Source organism: Cyprinodon tularosa, unplaced genomic scaffold, assembly GCF_016077235.1.
Source record: "Cyprinodon tularosa strain WSP-4 unplaced genomic scaffold, ASM1607723v1 ctg31, whole genome shotgun sequence".
Classification (NCBI taxonomy): domain Eukaryota; kingdom Metazoa; phylum Chordata; class Actinopteri; order Cyprinodontiformes; family Cyprinodontidae; genus Cyprinodon; species Cyprinodon tularosa.
In genome coordinates this window covers 956,996-981,201 of record NW_024039019.1, presented here as the reverse complement: position 1 = coordinate 981,201, position 24,206 = coordinate 956,996, and the positions used below count along the sequence as shown (strand labels likewise).

Here is a 24,206-nt window from a genome sequence, read left to right as displayed (position 1 = left end):
TACGGGATGTTCTGATGGAGAGCCTGAGCCATTAATTAGGATTGGATGTCGATGTACAATTTGGCCTAAAATAAAAATAAAAATTTCTGCCTTAAAGGGAAAAGTTCGGCCATATTCAGAATTCAAACTTCTGAAAGTACTTTAAATATGAAATTATTACATACTGTTCAATAAATAAGTGTTTTAATTAAGAGTAATTTTCATTTGAATGTGCTTTACTGTAGACATCCATGTTTTTTAAAGAACACTACTGCCACCTAACGGTTTGTGACGTCACGGTGCGGTATCGACTGTTGAGCAAGTCCCAATGCTCTGATGGTTGTCACAATGCGCTATTATCCAAGTCATCTTGAAAACATTCTTCTTCTAAATGTTGGCTACTCTGGCCAGTAGTTCAATAGCAAATCCTCCCTCTACAAGTTGGTAATCGAACGACAAATCCTTGGAGGATCATGAATCGGAAAGGTGAAATAACACATTTTTTTTCTCACTTTTATCCGATGTATTACAACATCCAACTGACATGAATGTGGGCATTGTCAGTTTAACTATGGCTCTCGCGAATTTCAGTGGTGAAGGAAATCTTAAATAATTGCTGTTGATTGCAGATGTGTCTAGTAGCTCCCATTGATTTTGCTTGTAAAGCGGGGAAAGTGGCACTCGGCTAATCGCACCGTGACGTCACTGCCGGAAGATGTCAGGAGTGAGGTGTCACTATATTTGGCTAAAATGGCCGATCCCAGACTCAGCGATCACGACCAAAATTATTATTTTTATTTTTTACTGATCAACACCAAGTTCATTGAATCACTGCGAAGGTATTAGATTTAGGTTTCTATAATGATCAGTTGATTATTCCTTGCTGACCGGACTTCTCCTTTAAAGGGATAGTTCGGTATTTTTGACATGAATCTGTATGGCATCCCGATCACCAGCGGCATGCAATCACACTGACTTACCCCTGGCAGCATCCTGTGAGCAGAGTTATCGTCCAGTTTTGGTCAAGCCGAAAGTAGTCCTGCAGGTTTTTAGGTACAGCGAAATAAAACGTTTCTCTTCCCAAAACATTATGTGTCCAAAAGAGTGATATTTTCGCATCCCAAAAACATTGTAGTGGAAAAAGTCACACGTCGTTATCAATTGGTCCTATTTTCTCTCTGTTCGTATCAGTGCGCGCCGTCATTCAGACAGCGAGCCCAACAACAGCCATGTCTCCTTCCGCGGCGGAGGGAGACATGGCTGTTGTTGGGGAAGAGAAAAGTTTTATTTCGCTGTTCCTAAAAACCTGCAGGACTACTTTCGGCTTGACCGAACTATCCCTTTAAAGAAAGCTCCAGATATAAAAAAAGCTGAAAGGTATCTTATAGCATGGATTATAAAATCAGTGCTAAAGAAAAACTAGAAATGGATTCACTTCTCCCGCTTGTTACCTAAGACAAATTGACTGATCCCATTAAATGGCCCGGAGGAGTTATAGCCTTGAAAAGCCTTGAAACCATTGGAAAGGAAGATAAAAGACAGAAATATTTTCCCATGATGCAGTTTACAGACAAACAGATGTGTTTACGCTGAGAATATGGCTTTTGTGGCTGCAGAACCTTGACCACCAGGGTCTGACTAATCTCACTCTGGTCTGATGGTCATTTCATGTAAAACAGATGTAGTGCTGTTAGATAGAGATTCTCAATTGAAAGGTCAGTCAGAGTTTCTATATTTTTTATTAGCTTAAATCTACCTAATTGTTTTAAATCATATCTTTAATTGCTTAACTTTGAAACGCTGCAGTAGGTGGAAAAGCACAGTTAGGGTTTTTTTTTATGGAATATCCCCGCACATATCATGCTACCCTGTAATGTAATACTCCAATCCCACCCAAAGCAAGCATTAGGATGATTTAAACCAGAAAGTAGGTCAATGAGAGCATTATGAAAGGCAAAATGATCGCTGAGATACGTCCTTCTCTCTTTCCATCACTTACACGTCCATTGCAGCCGGGCTATAACACTCCCAAACCATCCTGAGATACCCACAGTAAAAAGAAAAGAGCAGCACTCTCTTTAACCCAATAAAGCCAGACATCTTGCTGACTCACAGCAATGGCCTCCTTAGGAGCAATGCCAGGGATATTATGGAAATGATTCATTAAAGGCCAAGGTTTCTGAGCTGGTTTTATCCAGCTCTCAGGGCAGCCTGACAGGGTTACATTTGATCTCCATTGGAAAGTGGCCCATTTCCCTCAGACATCACCACTGCAGCCTCTTTCAAGGGCCCGGCTCTGCCTTTTAGAAGGCTCAGCGACGGGCTAATCAGCTGTTCCTATGTGTTTACAGATGGAAAATACATGTTGTTTCAGGAGGGGAAATGAGCACCATTTCAGACGGGCGATGCAAGCAGAAGATTACCTCTGAGCCTGGTAGAAATGGATCAGGTGTGGACTGATGGCAGCCACGGCTCATTAGGAAGGAATGTGTGTGTGTCTGTTTAATTGATGCACTAATTCTCAGCCACTCAGGAAATGGCCCTTGGGTGGGTCTTCCAAACGGTGCACAAATATTTACTATGCACCCAAACATTTTGGAAGCCAATCCGGCAGACCTGTTAGGGCATGTAGAGTGAGGTGAAAGTGTGTCCAGGTCTCTGATATCATCTTCTCATCCTCCGCTGCTCTGCTGGCCTCTGAAACACTTAGATGACTCATCAGTGTGCATGAATTCCTCCAAGCTTTTTTTCTCTCTCTCTCAACCTCAAGAACTCCTTGTACTGATGAGTTCAGATGAGGTTAAAACACGCCCCCGTGCTCTCAATGCCGGCCAAACTGTGGCCAAGAACATTCGCAGTCGGGCCATGTTGAGGCCAAATCTTGAATGATCGAATTCAGTCATCAAAACTTTTCGGGGGCTCAGATGATATTCTGTGCTGCCTCAACCTCTCAGCTCTGATGTATAACATTTCCGTTATGATGCTGTACATCCATCTGTTTCAGTGTTCCCACATTGGTGTGTGTGTGTGTGTGTGTGTGTGTGTGTGTGTGTGTGTGTGTGTGTGTGAAGCATCTTGTTTAGTCAGTGCGTCTGAGGAAATGGGTCACAGCGCCCTAGTTCTCATTGTGTGGGCATGCATGTTTCAGTGTATTCCCTTTCAGGTGTTGTTTTGTCCTGATTGACTTATCTGCAGAAACATTTACATGCTCCCGCTGCCCTGCTGTTCGGTGGCATGTTGCTCTCTTGTTTACCTTTCCTCAAGGTTGAACAAGAACTTTTAATGCCACTTCCTGTCGTGCGCACACATGAGCCGGCGGAGGTCTCGGAGCAGCCGCATTCCGTCCAGCAGCTTATGTTTTGCTTTATTTAATCATGTCAGGCCATATTGAATTTACAAATAGCGGTCACGCCACGTGTCTAAGGGAGCTACCCTGTTGAGTGTGTGCAGCAGTGCTAGGCTGCAGATTACATGATATAATGGTGTTTAGGCAATCGCCTCTCCTTTTAAATTCCTTTAACCTTGACTCCCCATAAATGCAGGGAGAACACATCTGCCAGGCTGGTGTCAGACATTACGAAGACGCTCCACTCAGCCAGCATTGTCACTTTTTATTAACGCCCAGAGCTTTGCATGGACACCAGCTGTTGCATCAAGTGGAGCAGCCTTGGTGGGATGAATGACCTTGACTTTAACTGCTGCTCCTTGGGCTCTAACCCCTGTTTAATTCTTTGTTTGCACTCATACATTTAAATGGGTTACCATCGTTGACAATAAAGGTCATTGAGCAACTTAGTTTGTGTGAAATTAAAGAGGAGTGATTGCAGCAGGCGTGGCCACGCCTACATTATTAAGAAGGCACCAAAGTTTGGTCCAAATATAAAAAAATCTTTTCTGATATTGAATAATCAAGTTCAAATTTGATCAGTCTCTTCATTTTAGATTTTCATATTGAGATTGGATCTTTAAAATCTCTTTAATGTGTTTAAAGTTTGCTAATCACTTCTCACTCCTTTCTGAGAAAGCAACTTTTTAGTTATTGTTTGGCCGAGATAGCGTGAAGCACTATTACACTGCAAAAAATATAAATCTAAATAAGTCATTTTTGTCTTGAATTTAGGTGGTAAGTGAGACACTCTGCCAATCAAACAAAACAATCTATTTTTAAAATACGAAAAAAAACATTTGCACCATCTTATTTCAAGTGCATATTATCTAATTCTCTTATTTTAAGAGTAAAAATATTCATTCTATTGGCAAAAAAAATCGTATTTGCTATTAAAATTAAGCGTAAAGACACTTGTTTAGGTGTTTAGGTTTAAACTTGAGGATCTAAAGCCAAAATATCTGAAATAATCTAACTAATCTTAAACCGGAAAAACTTGTCTCTCTACTGAAATATAATCAACCTCTTGCATTAAATTATATATTTTAGGGGTGTGTTGGGGAAAAATCGATTTGGCGATTTATGGTGATTTTCGGCTGACCAATAAAATATCGATCTTTCAATTCATAATATTGATTTTAGAAAAACAAAACATAGGCAGTGACAGTGGAAGACGTGCCCAAGTATTGTGACGCGTATCGCAGCATCCGTAATAATACTGACCCCTACATGCGTGTCGACTAAAGGAAAATATACAGTAAACATTGCTGGCTTTCTAGTATTTCTTTTATAAATTCACCTGTTTAAGCAGAGCGTTTGAACATATTCTCTGTTCATAGAGTGAAAGTAAAGGGCCTACCTAACTAGTTATAGTTGAGCAATTGGTCAACTATAACTGCTCAGGTAGCCAGCATCCAGTTGGCTGCTTACCAAACATGCAAAGCAATAAAAATCTATGTTTTAAAGCCTAATTTGTCTTCTGAAAAATGTTAAAAACAATCCACTGGACTTTGTTTGCAAGGTTTAAAGACGTTTTGCTTCCCATCCAGGAAGCTTTCTCAATTCAGAATGAGAAAGCTGTAAATGTAATTTGTCTTTTGTGCAAGAACAGAAAATGTAGATTAATTCTTTTAGCCAACCCTTAGAACCAATGCTGTGGGAAAATCTATCTAAGCAACCTAAAATTAAAGGCAGCACGAGCAACCAGCTATCAGCCAGAGCTGCTCCTCCCTGATATCTGGAAGGACAACAATTAATCCATGACAACAACAGTCATGGTTACACTACCGACCCTGGAGAAGGAAACATTGTCTCCTGTTGATAACAGAAAGTTCAGCTCGGACTCAACATCAAACTGTCTGCTGTGGCTCATACATAGCATGCTAACCTGTACTTTATTCCTTGGCTGGAGTGCAGTGACCTTTCCTTTGCTAATGCCTCTTAGTAGCACAGGAAGGAGATCGAAAGAGAGAGAGAGAGAAACAGATGAAGAATCAACCAGCCAAGAGATGATGAAGCTGCACCCTGCCCATCACTACCACCACCCCACAGCCCTTGTGTGTGTGTGGCAGACTATAGGGGTAAAAATCACTTTAGAACGGTGCCTGCTCTGTCATTGGCTGACATTGTCAAGGATAATGGATAATCACCACAGAAAGTGTAGAGCTGCTCGCTCGCACTGTGATGGCCCGCTGTGGGGGGATGGGTGGAGGTCAGCCTTTTTGGGTGCCACAACCATTCAGATGACATGTTAACAGATGCGTGAGGTCGTTTGCTATGTATACACCAGAGGAGATAATGTAATAGTAATGCACACATCACAAATTCTCAGTGAGGAACGATGAGGAGAGAGTACTTTAGGGGCTTGGCCTAGAGGACAGCTCCCCCTGTAATAAGGTCAGGTGTTTCACGTACATTTGTCACCAACAGTTGTTTTCCCCATTGGTTTTAGTGTAGTTTATACATAGAGTGGAATGGATATGTGATTCATTTAAGTGGTCTGGACCAAAGCTTTCTGAGGAACTCAACTTTGCAGTGGAGGAAATACAACCATAACAAGAAAAGACCCACATTTTCTCTCTGTCCCACTAAAGCCGGGCATCTACTGTACGATGTATGTTTCAATAATTGTAATCAGCTACAGAGCTAACGGTACAACGAAACCGCAGGGTTTAAAAGTTCACACCTCACCATGTATGTTCTTACACTCGATGCTCTGATGCGATCTATGTGCTCACTCTGCACGCACAAAAACCACACCTCAGGCTCAGCACTTAGAGATGGCGCAGGTCGGACTCCTCAAAATTAACATCTCTGTTGGATAATGTCTCCCAGCCCATGCATGAAGCTGTTGCAGAACTGGAGAGCTCCTTCAGTTACAGACTGCTGCACCTTAAATGCACCAGGGAGCGTTATCACAGATCCTTCCTCCAGAAGCTGTAAAACTCTATAACCACCACTGGTTATAGAAAACCTCAATACGTTTTTTACATTCATGCTGATTTTGCACAGTTTCTACCTTAGTGAGTTAAATAACATGCTGCTGTCATTTTTCACATCTCTAAAGTCACTGCTATTTTCAAATATCCATAACTGTAAAAATGGCCATAGTTGGATATTGGTTATTTATTCTCCAGGTGCACAGCTTTATATTGTTAAAACACTTTACAGTACAGTATTTTATTGTTTATATTTTGACTCTACTATTATTTTATTCTTATACATTTTCTAAGGTCCACATTTGTGTGACCATTTTTTCTATAATTTTTTGCTTTCTAGAAGCTTTTGCTTTAAAGGGATTTTCTATTCTATTCTGCTAAATCTGGAGGAAGAAGAAGAACTCCCTTGTTTGCACGTGCGCAGTCTGTGAGGTTCTGGTGAATCGGCTTGTAGCTCTGCTTCATCAGCAGGATTCTCTCACCAACACCTGACGATGGCCGACTTAATTTCCAACATGTTTGATTTTCCCCCACCTTACTATTCCTGGTAGGGAGGTGGTTGTTAGAGGCTGATCGCCCCTCATTACCCTCTGTACATTACACAACGCACGATGAGGCTGATTGGGCAGAAAACGGCTGAAGGGTGGGTGAAAGGCTTTAGACATAGTGCCATTTCTTACATTGTCTGAACATGACAATGTTAAAGAAATCCCTCCCTAAAAATGCTATCGCTTCTATGACATAAGGCTTTCCCAAAGAAACCTCACTGACAGACAGTGGCTAAAGTTAGACTGAAAATTAGTAATAAAATTGATATATTAAGGTTTTAAGGGCAGTTAAACAAGAACCTGAAGTAGCATCTCATGCATCTAGATCAGCAAATCATGGAGCCAACTTCTAGTTAGAGACGAGCTGAGACGGATGTAGACCTCTACCTGACAACATCTCTAATCTCAAGTATTCACTGGTTGGTTATTCAAATTGAGATAATGATTATTAACACCTGAAAGTCAGGTAGGAGGCCATTTAAAGTAGAAAATAAATGTATCTCCAGTCAACCTCTTATAGAAATATTAGATAAATTTAAAATCAACAAAATTTTTCTTAATTTTAACATTGTTTCCCAAACGTACTTTGGTATGCAGGTGAAATTTAGCGCTCCCAACCTTCAAGCATTATGTCATCTAAAGCAAAAAAACGACCCTCGTGCTTTTTTTTTTTTATTTGTAACAGATATCATCCTTGCCATTAATGCATTGAGAAAAAAAAAGATTTCCATAACAGATCAAGTAATCAAGTTATTTCAACCCTCAAACACACATCCTACCCCACCCTGCAATTATTGAGCCCCACTCTAGGTGGAACCCCTGAATTCACTCTATTTTACCTTTAGATCTTATTTAAAAATGATCCGTTTCACGTATGTTTTCTCTATGGAAGATCGTTGGAGATTCGCCATCTCTAAATAAATAACTTAAAATTATAATAATAATTATAAGTAAACAACCTCCAACGCAAATTTGGTGATTTTTTTATTCATTTTAGTGAATCTTGAGCTTTAGTCTCAGGGACCAGCTATTTTAGATTTATATTAAATGTAGCGAAAGAGAAAATAATTTATTACAGGTCAGACAGAAACTTCCTGTAACTTTTTACCAAACCTTTAGAGAATTGAGAACAGCTTTTCAGTGAAATGTGAAGGATTAAACATGTTCACGTTGCTTTGTGAAATGGCAGCCGTAGGGCTTTGAATAGTCTATAAACTGCATAGACCCGTTCAACCGTCAGTCCAAGGGTTTACCACTAGTAGTGAAGAGTATGCAAGTAATTCCTTTCCATGTCTATTTTACCCTGTTACTCACTTTGAGTTCTAGTGGTGTCATTTTTGGCCAGGCCTTTGTCAAGGTAAACATGTTTACATGTTTACAGCACTGATCAAATGGGGCATTACTGTTATTCCAGTAGAACAGCGTTAAGCCCTCTGGCGGGAAAATAGTCCTAATCCAGTGCCTCTAAGATTAGCATGACAACAGACGTCAGATGGTCCAGGGTGACCAGGTCGGCTCTTTGTCATCACCAAAATTGGGTCAACAGCTCAGAGAAGTTCTTAAACTGTAATTGATGCTGATGGACCATTCTAGGTGGAATCACTTGGCTCCCTGTGGGGATATCTAGAGAATGTTACTAGCATACCATGGTTTGAGGAAGTTAAAAATAAAAGCTTTTAAAATGTAAGGTTACTAGTTTAGATCCTGCATTTAATCCCAGTTCATTTTCAAGATGGCATTAAATGTGGCATCTAGCCATCCTCATTGACATAACCTGACCCCTTACCCTCTGTTGACCCTTAGAGACGATGCTCAGCCTGATTTGGAAAGGCTGATGCTACCTTTTTTTAGGCCTGGTCCCTTTCTTCACCATGAAGAGCTGTTGTCCTGTTATATGACCTGTAATGGCTGCTTGCTTAGCGGACAGAAAAGGTGAGATCAGGACAGGACAAGGACAGCAGCTGAGCCAGAGTGGAAGCTCTGTATTAATTAACCTTTATAAGATGTAGCCAGGACTGTCGGAGGTGCCCCGTATCCACGGAAACCACGCTGACAGGGTTCAGAGCAGAGGTCTACTAGGGCAGAACAGCTGACACTGTCATAGCAACTGGCACATTGTGCACCCCAGTGTCGCTGCCTCTGCCCTCATGACAATAGCCTGCCATGACAGGTGCCCCTGATCTTTGAGTCAACCAGTAAAACAAGTTAAAAAACACACAAACTCCTGACAGCAGAGCACATCTTGCCTAACAGTGATACCTTTGCTTTGTTTCATTACTTCCTCCCATTCATACCAGTAAAGATCAGTGGTGTCAAACTCCAGATCTCGAGGGCCACTTTCTGCAGCTTTCAACAAACCTGACTCCAGTGTGAGCCTATCAGCAGAGCTCTGCATTGTGTGAATGCATGCTAGTGAGGTAGTTTAGACAGAGGCATCAAGTAACTAAGTACAAATACTTGGTTAATTTACTTAAGTAGAAATGTTGGCTATCTATACTTTATTGCAGTAATTATTTTTTGACAACTTTTTAATTCTACTCCTTACATTTTAGAAATAGACTTGTTAGTCGTGGCTCATATTCATTATTTCTAACAAAAAAAAAAAAGCCATCAAAACAATTAGTTTCATCCAGACAATTAATTTCTTTGTGGTTGGATTCGGTGCTGCCCCAACTTGTTGTTCACCACATACCAAGATAAATAGTTTTTCAAGATGATGCAAAGTTAAATATGACACTGTTAACCTTAGTTATAAAACTAAGAAAATGAAGTCTGAGGAAGTTGGTAAGGATTTATACGTCTACTGCAGTAATAAAAATTAATAGTTTTGACACCTTTGAGTTTAGCCCCTGGATTCAGATCATAATGAAGGGCTTCTGGCTTCACTGTAATCACAACGGCAGAATAGATTAAGTGTTAACACATGTGGGAACTATCCGTTCTGAGGCTGAATGAATGCCGGATTGGAGAGACATTTTGGGACTCCTTGGATAAAAGCACTGTAAAGAACATTTTACATGTAGATTTAGCTTTCGTCTTCTGAAAAACACGGACAGAGGTGCATTTGGTATTGTGTGGGTTTTACAGTTATCTTCATCTGGTCTTCACAAGTTCAGATAAATATAGCGTAACAGAACAGTATCAATTTTTCCATTAAATCTAATTTAAAGTTTGTAGATATTTATTTCCAGATCTTTTAAGGTTCCACTGGTCTTTTTGTTGTTGTTTACTGCTAGATTTTTGCACCCTCTTGTTTTTTGATGTCTTGGTTTGATTGAAGTGTTTCTGTCTGAAGCAGAACTCTTGAATACTTTTTCATTCAAAGATCCAATAACTTTAAGCCTGTGCTTATGTGGTTTCTGTTCAGCCCATGCCATCAGCCCCCACCGCCGTGCGTAGTAGTTTTTTGTGTAAACTGGACTCTCCATATCAACAAGCCATGATCTTCTTAAATCAGAGATTTTAAGCTAAAGGATCACAGACATCTGTCATAAAGACCAAAACCCAAGGTTGATGTAAAAATCTTACTAATAAATGATGAATCTTCCATCAAATAAATAAATAAATGTTCCCATGAATTTCAAAATAAAATCTTTAGCTTATTTTTTTATTTTAATTTCTCAATATACTAAAATAAAAACAAGGTGAAATATATACAGTATATAAATAGTTTTATAAAACAAATGTCAGAAAATGATAATAAAATTATTTTATTATTTGCAATAAATAGTAACATATTTCAATAAATACATCTTTAAAAATGAAACAATAAATACATATAAAAATGTTGAAATATAGTTTTATGTTATTATTATACTATATTGTTGTCTTTATATTTTCTATATGTATACTGCTTACCTTTTTTTTTGTTTGCCCACCTTTCAAGCAGAGGTCCCTATCAGTGCTAAACATTATAACTGCTGAAACTGAAGCCCTACTTCACTTTAAGAAACACTGATGTGTGCAAATTAGTTTATATTTCTATATGAATATTTTTGACAACAGAAAATAATAAATATACTTTTCCTTGTAGGGCTGTGAGATCTAGCTGAATATTCTAATCTCTGACTTCCTTGTATCAAATCCAATTGATGCCTTTTTTTCCACTTTAATTTCATAATAAAAATGACAAAAACATATATTGCCCCAATATATCATCCTGTCTGGGAGGTGAGCTTAATTTACAGGGTTATGAAATTCAAGCTGTGAAACAAGCTTGGATTTCATTTTTTGCCAACATTTTAGAGAGAAAAGGTGTTCTCCCTATAAATAAGTTATACATGTTTCAGATGTCGATAAATAAGGAAACGGAAAAACTTCCTCTCTTTCAATTTATTTTTTTTTTCATTTAAGCATTCTAGATTTGTTATCCATAATTCAATAAGCTTAAAACCCAATCTTATTTTAAAACCAGACTTGGACTTAGACAACTTTTACTGTCATTTTGCATACAGTTTCATTTTGCACAGCTGTCATGACATTTCTATTTCTTAAAGTGATGAAATGTTAACATTGTGGGAGAAAAAACATGGTGCCATTAAAAAAAAACACATTGATATGGTCAGTTTGATGCAGAGTCTGTGACATGATTTAGAGTTTTTTCAACATGATGAAAACCATGATGACTTTTTTAAGTTTGGTCTTGATGTAAAGCAACAAAGCAGAATTCAACATTCTCATCATTAACAGCTAACTGTTAGCTAATCTCACCATGATTACAAAGCTTTAGTTTGTTTTGACACACATTCAATATCAAAGTACTCCTAAATGGTGAAGGTCATCGCTAACATCTTTCCTCATTATGCCCTCTGATGTTCTAAAACAGCAAATCAACCTTTTCCTATACTATATTAGAATCCATATGGTTAGACTAGATCGATTATTTTAAGTTTCCTCTGTGTTTTTCGCATGAGGCAGAACTGACCTAATAAGACTAAGGGATTTTAAGATTTAAAAAAATTTTTCCGGTACATACATTTTATTTAAAGGGAATCTTACTGTACATCCTCATATTAATGCTCATTGGGGTGTTTAAGCCTGAGTGTTTAAATGCTCGTTGATGTGTATGTGGGTGGGTGGGTGGCTGGCTTTTGCTCTATGGAGGCCGTGGGTTGCGCTGTGAGAGATGTAACTGAAGTGCATAGAAGGCAGGAGGTGGTAGAGAGAGATAATCCACTAAAATGACAACCTGCATAAAGGATTATGCACAGCTCTCATAAGGTCCTTCACTTTTGAAAGATGCTGCCGCGAGAAGCTTGCTGCTCAAGACCTGAATATTTTCAAGGTATTGGGCTTGAATTTTCAATTTGGATCTAATCAAGCCTAATCTACATTTATCGTCTGATGGGTGGCTGTGAGGGAAGAGTGCAGAGAGGAGAAGGAGCCGTGTGCAGTCAGTCTGAAATGTTGCTAAGTAACAGGGATGGCAGACAAGGTGGGGAAATGAATGTGATATAGTGCACTGCAAATCCCTGCTTCTCTCACGATTTCTTGTTTTTCTCCTTCTCTTGCTTATTCCTTTAGGTCGCTCTGCTACTCACAGCAAGATCTGCAAAGCGTTAAGGAGCCACTAATGGAGCATCAGCCCTGCTGAAGGAACTCCCTGGATATCAACAAGGATGTATTATCCCTAAAATCTTTATGGTTAAGTCCCACTGACTTTTCCACTGAGCAAGAAGGTTGGCCTTCCTGGGACCCTGTAGCATTTAAAGGCACACAACAATGCCTTGGAGGCTCACCTGCCCCAGATTTCCTGCAGCCATGGTTGCTGTTTCACCACACTAAGCCTACCACAGAAAGGGATCAGATACAGCCAGTGTATCCATCCTTAAATCTTCGTATCCTCTCTTTGCTAAAGCACAATATCCTTTTGTTTTTTTTACAAGTGCTTGCCATTGTAAACCAGATGACTTGGACAGCTATCATTTAACAGTAGCATTGCTGAGCTATAAGAAGGGATCTGAGTATTGAACATGACTCATGGGGAGGAGCCTGGCCCTGAGACACACAAGGATTCAGCTGTTTTAACTTATCTGGAAGGTTTACTGATGCATCCAGTGGTGGCCGGGCCTGGGGCCACGGCAGGTGGGAGATCTGAGGCTTCAAACAGCAATCAGGAGCAGAGCAACAAAGTGGGTGGGCCTTTACCACTACCAAGCCATGACCCAACAAAAATTAAGGCTGAAACTAACGGGCCCAAACTAGGTTCTTCACAACACCTTAAGAAGGCCCGGTTGTTGCGCTCTGGGGCATGGAATGATTCAGGGAGCCAAAGACTGAGTTCACCTCCAGTAGAGCTGAATGGCCAAGTGGGGACCCTGCAGAATGGCGCCATGGAGGGATCTCCACATGCTGGAGAGAGCACTCTGTTGGCTTCTCTACTTCAGTCATTCAGCTCGAGGCTTCAGAGCGTAGCAATATCTCAACACTCTAACAAGCCTACCGGTGAGTGTTCTTCACCCTCCAAGGCACCAGCTATGGATAAAGAGCCACTACCTGTTTACGGCGCAGCTTCAAGTCGCCTTAAAGGCCTAATGAGGAAGAGCAAACTTCAGAACCACAACAGCAGCCCTTATAGTCGCCGGGGCCACAGTCAAGACAGGCCGCCTGAGTCTCCTAGATCAGCACACAGCGCCACCCCTCCTGCAGCTCCCGCAGTGGCTGAATCCGTGTCCTGCGCTGAACGTTTGAAGGCTGTGGCCAACATGGTTAAAATACGTTCTAGTCCCGTACCCTCACCAAAGCCCAGCGTAGCTTGCAGTCAACTGGCCCTACTTCTGTCCAGTGAAGCCCATCTCCAGCAATACTCAAGGGAGCATGCCCTCAAAGCTCAGCTTTCAGGAAGATCTGCCAGTGAAAGACTGGCTGCCATGGCAAACCATCAGCATGGTCAGGACAAAAGGCCACCCAGTGTGGGGGGTCCTTCAGACCAAGTAAGCCCATTATCGCCCCAAAATGGAATTACAACAACAACCTCAATAACAACGACACTCCCTCGAACAGCCGTGACCAGTCCTCAGAGCCCCTCGCTGCAGAGAAACCACATTCAGAACCCTCCACCCACTCCCCCACATGCTTCAAGCCTGCCTTCAAGGGAAAAGCGAGGCTTTGATACACGTCCAACCCGCCCACCCCAAACGTGCAGCAGCTTGCTCCTGCTGTTGCTGAACAACCACAACAACCAGAAGCAACTGACCAAGAATGGGCATGTAGAGGAAATAAGTGGGATTCTTCCACAAAGTGGCTCTTCCTCAGTCACATCAGACAGTGAGTGCTCTGTCCATGAGAAGAGCACTACCAAGGACAGCAGCGATGCTGAGAGCTCCTACTCAAGCTGTTCTCCCATTGACCTCTCCCTGAGAGGCCGCAGCAGTTTACAGGACACAGTGCCCAAAAATACACCCTCTTTCTCCTCCTCCACATACTCTTCTTCTACCACTGTGTTCTCCTCACCCCCTGTAACAATCTCTCCTCAATCTTCTACCCAGGCCTCCACTAAATCTTTTTCTCCTTCCTCTATGGCTTCATCTTCTGTGTCATGTGCTATGTCTTCATCATCCTCCTCCTTTACCACTTCCTCACTGGACAAAATGACCGAATCCCTAATAAATAAGTGGAAGCCAGATCCATCAAGACAAATTGCATCCAAGAACAAGGAGCGTGAAATAAACCCAGACCTGAAATCCCAACCTAAGGTCACACTTATGCAACTTCTTCTTGAGCGCAGGAATAATGAGATGGCAAAGAGCACAGGTAGACAAGATTTGCCTCTTGATATAACTATGGCAAACATGTCACGAAATCAACCTAAAGAGTCAATTTGGAAAGAGAGCCCAACAAAAAGCAAAATTGAAAGGCCTGCAGGCCAGTCGCAGTCCCTCTACTCATTCAGTCGTGACCCAAGTGCTGCTCTGTCCCCGTATTCACACCCCTCTCCACATGTCCAGTCTAGCCCACTTGATTTGTGTAAATCTAAGACCTTTCCTGCCGACAAAGCATCAGAACCAGCCTTCAGTGCCAGTAAACTGTTACAAAATCTGGCTCAGTGTGGCACAACTTCCCCACCCCCACCTATATCCTCTGGAAAAGGGTTGAGTCAGGAGGTGAATGAAAGCAGGCCTCATGCCCTATTGCAAAGGCTTAATACTCCTATCAAGAGGAACACCCCTACACCACTGTCTGATGGAGCTTCAGGCAGTAGCACACCCTTCAGCCGTAAGGAACCATCCCCACCTTCTTCGCAAATTGAGAATCTTCTGGAGAGACGCACTGTGTTGCAGCTCCTTCTCGGCACTGGTTCAGCTGGTGCTACAGCCAGCCGCAAAGATAGACCCAGTGGGAGTAGCAGAGGAAATGCTGAAATGGAGGGGGGGTGCTTTGAGAGGAGCCCCACTGCCTCCAGCCTCTGTGACAGCTCCAATGATGCCCCTTTGGATGTAAAAGTCAAATCAGAGCTTACAGAGGAGCGAGGGTCATCTCTCTCTATGTCTGAGGAATTGAGCAGTGTAAAGAGACTAAATGCTTATGAGAATAGCCCCCTTTCAAACTCTCAACAAGACTTAAAAACAGAACCGAGGCCTGCAGAGGTCATAGCAAAATATGGGCTCCTAAGCCAGCTGCTTAAACAACAGACTGCTACCTATTATACCAGTGCTGCTATGCAGGCTGAGTCCCAATCCAGACATGTCAAAGAGGAGCAGAGGGACTATCCAAATCCCAGTCCTAAAAGGAGACGCATCTGCTCTGAACACACAGACAGCTTGAACAATATCACTTCTCCAAGAGCAGTGGACAGCGGTAACACCAATATGTCTGTCTCTTCTGCTGTTCAGGTAGAACCTGAGCAGCAGAGGAGTCTCAAAGAGGAGGAGCTTCCACCGAGGAGCCCTTTGAGTGAAACTCTAACCAGAGAGAGTCGTGGCTTAAACGTTTTGAAACAGCTGCTGCTCTCTGACAACTGTTTGAAGGAGTTGTCCCAGCAGCCGCGTGGGGGCTCCAGTCCGTCTATCCTGCAGGGCAGCGGCAAAGCCAATGGTAACATTCTCAGCCAGCCTACCAATCATAACTTCTTCCACCTGCCTAGCTGGCACCCCCATGGTTCCCTTAACTCAGGGCTCCCAAATCATCTAAGACCACTACCCACCCCTCCTGATGGCAACAACTCCATCCGCCCAGCCCAGTGGACCCGTCAGGCGGTTCCATGGCCCGTTGCTCAAAAACGGGAGCCCCCTACTTTAATCAAACAGGAGCCTGAGAGCCCCGTTCGTTGGAGCAGTCATGAAAATGATGGCGTGGACGAGAGCTGCGAGTCAAACCCGGACTCCCCGCGGCTGTCACGTTCCAACCCCATCTTGTATTACATGTTGCAGAAGGGCAACATCCAACTGAACAAAGAGGCACCCGAGCAGGCGGAAGGAGCTCGGCCTGTGGTCCGAGTCAAAGAGGAGCCAGTCAATGACACGCACGCCTATGAACGCAGCCTGAGCTCCACCCCTCAATCACCACGCCACAATGACAAGCACAGCCATGAGGGCCAGGGATTGAGCCAGTCGTCCCACTAAACAGTTGTATCAACTACGAAAACACACGAAGTCAAATCAAATCCATTGACTCCTTCTTGTTTTCATTTTTTATGTACTTTGCCAAATTGGTTTGATGAGAGAATGACTTCCATTTTTAATTCAATAATTAATAAAAATGTGTGTTGCTTTCTCGACTTTAAATGGCTGTGTCATGAAGTGGAAAGAGAGTGGTCCCTTTTAGCATGTATGATCCAACAGTACTAAATTCTTTATCCCCTACTCATTCAATGTTACTTTGCACTACCTTTAGTATGAAACATTTCAAGTCCTTTATAATTTCCTCATTGTGTATCTCTGAAGTGAACACATATCAGTTTTTCCTATGTTCTTTCATCAAATATTTAGAGAGAATATTTCAGGCAAAATGTTTTATTGATGATTCAAAATAGCTCACTGAGCTTGTGTTAAATTTTCTCCATCTGAGCATGTTCAGAAATAAAAAAATCCTAATGATTTTTAATTGGATTTCAGTTCAATCCATTCCCAGATAATTAAAGCTTCTTAATGAAAACTGTGCACATTATAGAAGGACCTTAGAAAAAACAGAAGTCACACCACAGTACCCTCAGATTCAGATTCTACCACTATGAATGCTTTATTTAGCTTTTCCTCAGAATTCAGGGCTGTTGGGAAAGAATTTATCATTGGAGATTCAGTCACTGTGTTCAGCTTCTTTTCTTTGTGCTGAACCTTTAAGGGTGAGATTCGACAGTGCAAATTCAGGGTAATGTGTTTGCAGATTGTGCAGTTTTTCGCAGATGGGTCAACATGAAAGCGTTTGGCGCTTACAGTTGAACAAGGCTGTGTAAACAGGTTTCTGGAGCAACAGTAAAAGGCTTCTTTGTCTGAGTGACTTATCTCACCATCCTGGTGAAGAAAAAAAGAAAAAGAGAGAAGCACACAAAAAAATTGAGTGAGATGCACATGGCGCTTTTTTTCATGTAATATAAGACTACCTGGAGTGTGCACTATCGAAACTGAGCCCTTGGTGTCCTTTTTATTTTTTAGAAAAATAATAATTTAATGGCATGTAATGAAAAAAAAAGTCAGTATTGTTATCTTTTCAGAATTTGGTAGTTTGTGATTTTCTTTTCTTATTTTCTTAACTCTTGTGCTCTGCATATATGTTTTATGTTTGTGGAATCTCTTACTCATAACACATCAAAAGAATTGCATGTCGATGAAGAGAAGACCACAGGTACCTGTTTGTTTCAGAGCAGCTGGATACATGCACCCACCTGCCCACCAATCACAGAGACTCTTTTTGTCTTAAAGGGTATCTGGTATTTAGCGCTTTATTTTGGTTTCACTCTGCTATGTTCGTTTAGTTGTATTTTTAATACATATACTTCTAACATATGTCTCTTCGATTATTACTACGTTTTCACGATGGTTGAATAAATTGTGTAAATAGTACTTTCAGTATGGAAGATGACTATTTTGTAATGTTTAAAAAAAAGATATTGCCCTAGTTTTTAATGCCCTGAAATGTAAATACTGATTATATGCGTACAAGTGTACATACAAAGGCAGAGGATACTATGCCCATCTTTTCTTTTTTTTTTTTTTTTTGGGTTGGTTTGTTCTTTGCATGTGTCTCTATGTGGTAAATGATAATCTATCCTGCGCTGTGTTGTGTAATAATGTCTGACTCTCCTCACTGCTGCCTGTTGCATGCAGACGCATGGGAACTACCTGTGTATCCCTACTGGTGATGGGGGAAAATGTCAAGTCTTAAAATAGGTCTTCTTTTCTCTTTTTTTTTTTTTTTTTTTCCTTATCACAGATCATGAGGTCGGCTTAGAATATGAGCAGTCCCTTATTAACAGCAGAATGTTGAACAAGCTGATGGAAAAATGTGTGAAAAATAAATGTGGATTGACTATTTTTGTGATTTAATTTGTTTTCTGTTACTGGTTAACAAAGCTCTGTGACGGAGCATGGGGTTGTAGTGGGGACTGGCGTACAATCATAGATCGGCATTGTGCATCTAAGAAATAAGTTTGTAGCAGCAAATATATCTATATATATATAAATATATAAAATGATGGTTTTTTTTCTTTTTACATGTGAAGATCTGAAATATTTCATTTTTTATGTTTTCATTTTTGGTGTTCATTTGCACTGATATCTTAAAAAATAAAGTACTAAAATGCATGACCTGTTTTGTATGAGTTTCTGTTTTTCCATTTCAGCCGACTTAACATGGTTTTCTTAAAACATCTGGTAAAGATTATGTTTTCTTTTTTCCCGTGTAATATATGGAAAACTTTGATACAAATATTAAATTTTAACCCAGTTTAATTTTGTGCAGAAAATCAAGTATGAATCTAAATTACTGAAAGAATTGTTCAATTTGAACCCAACTTCCTACACATGCAGAATAGTAGTGGGTATTTATTCCATTACAAGTAGAGGCATGTTTTACGGCAAGTTGCCAGATTGTCTGACAGTCAATTCAGACCAATGCACCATGTTGGCTATGCCTGGACATAGTGAATAGCTGTTTAATGGGACTGCAGTAAATGTGAGGCCGATGACTGAAATATAAAAACAAGCACAGTGTTTTAAAGATGGAGCAACAGTCCTACAACTGCAAAGGAGAGGAAGATGGTGAAGGAGAAGATTGTTGCTCGAGTTCCAGACTACAGTTATATACTTATTCTATGCAGAGAATGAGTTTCTCCATTGTGGGACAATAAAGGGATTTACATCGGGATCCAAATATGCAGTTTTTCGACCAATGTTTGAAAAACCCAAGTTAAACCGCTAATTTTAGTGGGTAAGATCCTTTCAATGGTAACAAGTAATTGAATCAGGTTGATGCAGCCAATTTAGGAAAAAACTGAAAGTTTTAAATTAAGGTGTTCATAGTTGATAAGATTTCTTGCTTCAGCTGTCATATATATCTATATATATATATATATATATATATATATATATATATATATATATATATATATTGATCTCACAGTGGAGAAACATACTCATTACATCAGCTCAAATACTCAAAAAGAAGAAGAATATATATATATATTTATGTATGTGTACATGTATATGTGGACACACTCTACATACTGTATATACCCCCATGCACCTTTTCTTTCTTTGGCACCTTCTTCTTTTTGACTATTTGAGCTGATGTAACGAGTAACTTTCTCCACTGTGAGATCAATAAAGTTAATCAATCAATTGAAGCAATTCATTTAAGTTGGAGCTGCATGTTCTTTTTAGTGTCTTAAAATCCTCTCCTCCTGGGATCAATGCTTTATGCCAGAGCAATGACTCTTACTAAGAGCAGGAAAGACAGTGGGAGGACCCATGAAGGTCACCAGATGCATTCTGAATGCCCAAGAATGTCCCTTACCCTAATAGTGTAAATCTTTTATCAAGATCCTGTAATGTGATTGTGCAGAAAATGCATAAAGTCTGAGTCTGATAACTTAGCATGTGGTAATAATTCAGTGGAGAAAAGAGAACTTGAGTGTGAGACGTTCTAAAGGTGAAGATAAGTTCAAACCCAGCTTCCTATAATTGGTTTGAACACAAAGTCCAGCAAGCAAACAGACGTCTTTTGTCCGCAGTGCGCTTTTGAAACCACAAGCACAGTTCCTTAGCGCTGACTTCCCTTTTTATTTTAATCCTCCCCATGACTGACTACGCTCTCTTTAAACTCCCAGTAACCTTTCCCCTTCATGAACTTCTCCATTCCAAGATTCTTATCACGGCTGAACCGCCGCTAACCTCTCAATTTCCTCCCGATTGCTGAAGCGGCGGCGAACATAAAGGAGGGAGGCATGGGTTTAAGCAGAGGTCAAGGTGTAAAACTTGACAATTGGCTGTTTGTCTGTGCCTTCTTCCTTTGATTTCCTGACCTCAGCAGGAGGCCAAAAGGATGTAAGCGCTGCACACCCGGCCATCACTGAATCAACTGTAGGCCAAGGACATCGGAAGTCCCACAACAGATCTTTCATAGTCTAGAGGGCCCCAAAAACTATTTCCTGACATTACAGTTGCCTTTTCTCTGACAAACAACTTAATGGCAGCACTTAGGATGGAGAGCCAAGGGTTTATCTACATGGGAACACATCGGCCCTTTCATACACCCATTAATCTGAGGATTGTATGTTGATTAGTTGTTAATGAGGGACTCTCCCAGCAGGTGCTATGTTTATTCACATGGAGACCATATGAAGCCTGTCACATGTTGTCATGGCAATTGGTGCTAAAAACAAACTGGCAGATGTTTGATGGCCCTCCTCCCCTGCAAGTGTTTGAACTCTAAGCACATGACGTGACCTCAGATGTTATGCAAACACACAGTTAAGGTCCTGTAATTTAATTAGCATTTTATAGGCACCATAAACCCATTTCAAGCGTAATAAATGAAGAGTATCTGAATGAGATTGCATCCTTCCTTCCTAACGTTTTAATCGGTAAGAATGCTTCTGTAGGAAACGCAGTCCTGTTGCAGAGATGAGTGCTGAAGAGACCAGAGCCTCGTATATACAACAACAATAAGGAGGCTGAACCAGGGGAAAGTCCTGCACCGTGAAAACAGGTCAGCATGGTTTATTTTCCCAACCTGGTGCCGTTCCTCCCACAGGGGCCCAAGCTTTTGAAGAACTGCCTGTTTATGGACTCTTTTTCTTAACCTAAGGGGTCGTGGCCTCTTGACCCACCTGACCTGACTGATTCTGTTTCCCGGGACAGGATAAACTGTTTGCCTGCAGCTGTGCCATCCTGCTCACTCCCCCTCCTTACCACACACACACTCTGACCCCTCACTGAGGCCTTAGAGTTGCACCATTTCTCCTATGCTTGATATGACATGTGGTACCAACATTCTGTCGCCTCTTCTATTTAAGGTTTTCCAGGGCTCTTTGCTGCAGCCTGCATGGATTTGCCATGAAAGGGAGCTGGAAATATTATCAATTCGCTGTAGTTTGATGTGATGTTACAATAAAGGGTGGAAAGGATATGAAACAATTACAGAGTTCAGGTTACAATGCCTTTCAGTTTACAAACCCTTCCAATTTGCAAAGAGATGAAATGCAAGATTTTATGTATTTTACCTGTATTTCATCTGATTCACCAGCAAAAAGTGGCTGTAACCATAAAGTGGAAGGAAAAAGCATAAAATGAATTTTTAAAAATCTGGATCGAGTGGTTTGCATTTGCTTTCACCCTTTCAGATAAAAGTTTCATAATCACTAAACAGAGTCTGTCTTTATGAAATGGAAAGGTTAATTTCAGTGCTAAGCTGCTGCTCATTTACTGTCTGAAAGCTGTACTAAACCAAATTTAATTTCGTATACACTGTTTATTAAAAATTACAATAAAAGTTGCATAAGTATAGGTGTCATTTTCTTCAGCTGCTCATTTTCTGTCCCCAGATGTTTGTTAGAGGATATTTGAGTGGATGTAAATTTTATAAAAATGCAATCCAGAAATGAAACACTAAGTAAATTTCCAGTTTTGTCAGTTTTTTTTAATATATTTAATTTTTCAGATCTTATTTCTTCAATTTATTTTTTTCACAGATTTTGTATTTTCAGTTTTTTTTATTGATCACAGAAATTTGAAAAATATAAATGACATTGCATTTTACAGATCACATTCAATCGCTCGCTATCGACCAATAAAAATGTCGCTAACATCTATGAAGACAAATAAAATGCAAATAAAATCTTTGCTCCTCAGGCCAGAGAAAAGCCCTGCCGCCCTTACAAGAATAGAGAATGTGATCTGTAAAAAAGAATGTGAAAATTACTCCAAATCTATTTGAAAAAGAAAAAAATATAGAAAACTTACATTTGAAAACATATAATCTCTAAGAAATTTTAAGAAATAAATATTAATAATATGAAAAATGATAAATAAATGATTTAAAGAAAAAAAATCTGAGAAAACAGAATTTACTGATTAAGAATTTTTAAAGGGGCATTTCTGGATGCCATTTGTCTGGTTTTCATTCATAAAATGTGTTATTTGCTTGCAACAATAATGGCAACAATAATTGAACAAAACTCACACCATATTAATGCACATGAGAGAAACATCAGCACATTGATGGAACACCAGACGGAACAGGGTGAACATTTTTCTGAGTATCAACAGATCCCATGAAAAGGAGAAAGAATTGGAAAACTGCAACTCATCAGGACACGACCTTCCATCTACACTTACAGAGCAGAAATCAATAATGCTACGTTCAGACCACACGCTGAAGAGGCAGCAGAAGCAGCTGGTTTATATACAAAGTTAATGATTGATGCGCATTAAGGTGCATCTAAAGGTCCTGCAGCGTCTCTGAGCAACCGAAGCAGCCCCTCATTAGCCTCTGAGCATCTGAGTTGCGTGACGCGCACAAGCAGCAGCTGCTGGAGTTGGAAAAATTTAACTTTTGCTGCTCGACGCGCCAAATCAACCAATCAGAGAAGCTGATCTGGGAGCTGGCAGGGAGAGAGACACAGCACTGTTGATGCGCTATGATCACTTCCCTGAAACAGTTTATTAACACCTAAATTAACTTAAAATGTTGAAACCTGCTGGCAAAATATGATGCTTTTATAATCCTGGGTCCTGCAGTTTGTACCACATACCTGAAAAGCGCTATCACTTACTTCCAGCCACTACCAGCAGCCAGAGAAAACCTCCAAGAGGGGACCGGGCCTGAGGCAGCTGCTGCTGGGGATTCCCAGTGACAGCGCACTGCTGGTATGTGGGGGTCTGAGGGGCTCTTACAGAGAAATAATATTTGAAGGCAGGATGGTAATCTGGATGAACTGACTGCACAGACAATGTTTTCAGGTGGACTTTATCACTCAAAAATATATTAAAACTACTTTTTACCCATATATCAAAGCTAATATAGCAAAGCTTCTCTCATTAAACAGGAGCAACAGAAGCATCAGACACATTTGGACACAATTTACCGGACATCTGACCTTAATCTGGACAAGCATCAAAAATGAAGCAACAGACGCTTTTTCGATGCTTCCAGCACTTGCCGTCTAAAAGTAGCATAAGAGAGAAAGGCAAGGCTCTTTATGTCGACTCTAGATGCAGTGCAGAGATCCACAGCTGAACTTGAATCTGTGCAGGTTTAGTAAAGCTCTCTGTACATGACATCTATGGGATTACTCTGTTCCTCTTTAGACATCTGCATGATAACATTTTAATTGTGATGCCATTGCATAACACATAAGGAGAATAGATAAAAACAAACAAAATCTTCTGTAAAAACACTAGTAAGCGATATATTCATTGAAACTCAACTGCATGTGAACGTGTTAAAAGCCTACATAAAAAGGCGCCACCATAAATGAATTAGAATGACATGGAATCAAATGCTAATATGTAGAGAGGTTATAAACTATGGCTTCAAGACACTTTGCATTATAAAAAAAGACCATGGTGTGTTTCATCCCATTATCAAAGTAAAGGTCCCGCTCAGTGTTGTGCATGAACGCGGTTCAATGAATGCGTTCCTATTCTTAGTGAACGGATCAATTTTGAAGCAATGAATGTAAACAAGAGCGACATTCACTCTGAGAATAATGAGCGACACACACAGCCTTAGACCTAGACGACATTGGTTATCATAAAGTGTATACAAAATGAAATTTGGTTTTGTACAGATTTCATGATTTATATTTTCTTAAAGTGCTGCAGTGATCAAATGTAAACATTGCGGGAGAAAAAAATCATGGTGCAAAAAAACACATTGATATGGTCAGTTTGATACAGAGTCTGTGACTTGATTCAGAGT

The 24,206-nt window shown here is 40.5% G+C and overlaps 1 protein-coding gene across 1 annotated transcript in view; it reads left to right on the top strand.

Moving 5' to 3' along the window:
• The window catches only part of nrip1b (nuclear receptor interacting protein 1b), a 56,709-nt gene extending 38,390 nt beyond the window's left edge, over positions 1–18,319 (top strand). The window contains exon 2 of the mRNA XM_038292185.1: positions 12,375–18,319. Within this exon, the coding sequence (XP_038148113.1) occupies positions 12,824–16,411 (3,588 nt within the window). The 5' untranslated portion in view covers positions 12,375–12,823 and the 3' untranslated portion in view covers positions 16,412–18,319. The remainder of the gene's footprint in view (positions 1–12,374) is intronic.
• The last annotated feature ends 5,887 nt before the right edge of the window (positions 18,320–24,206 follow it).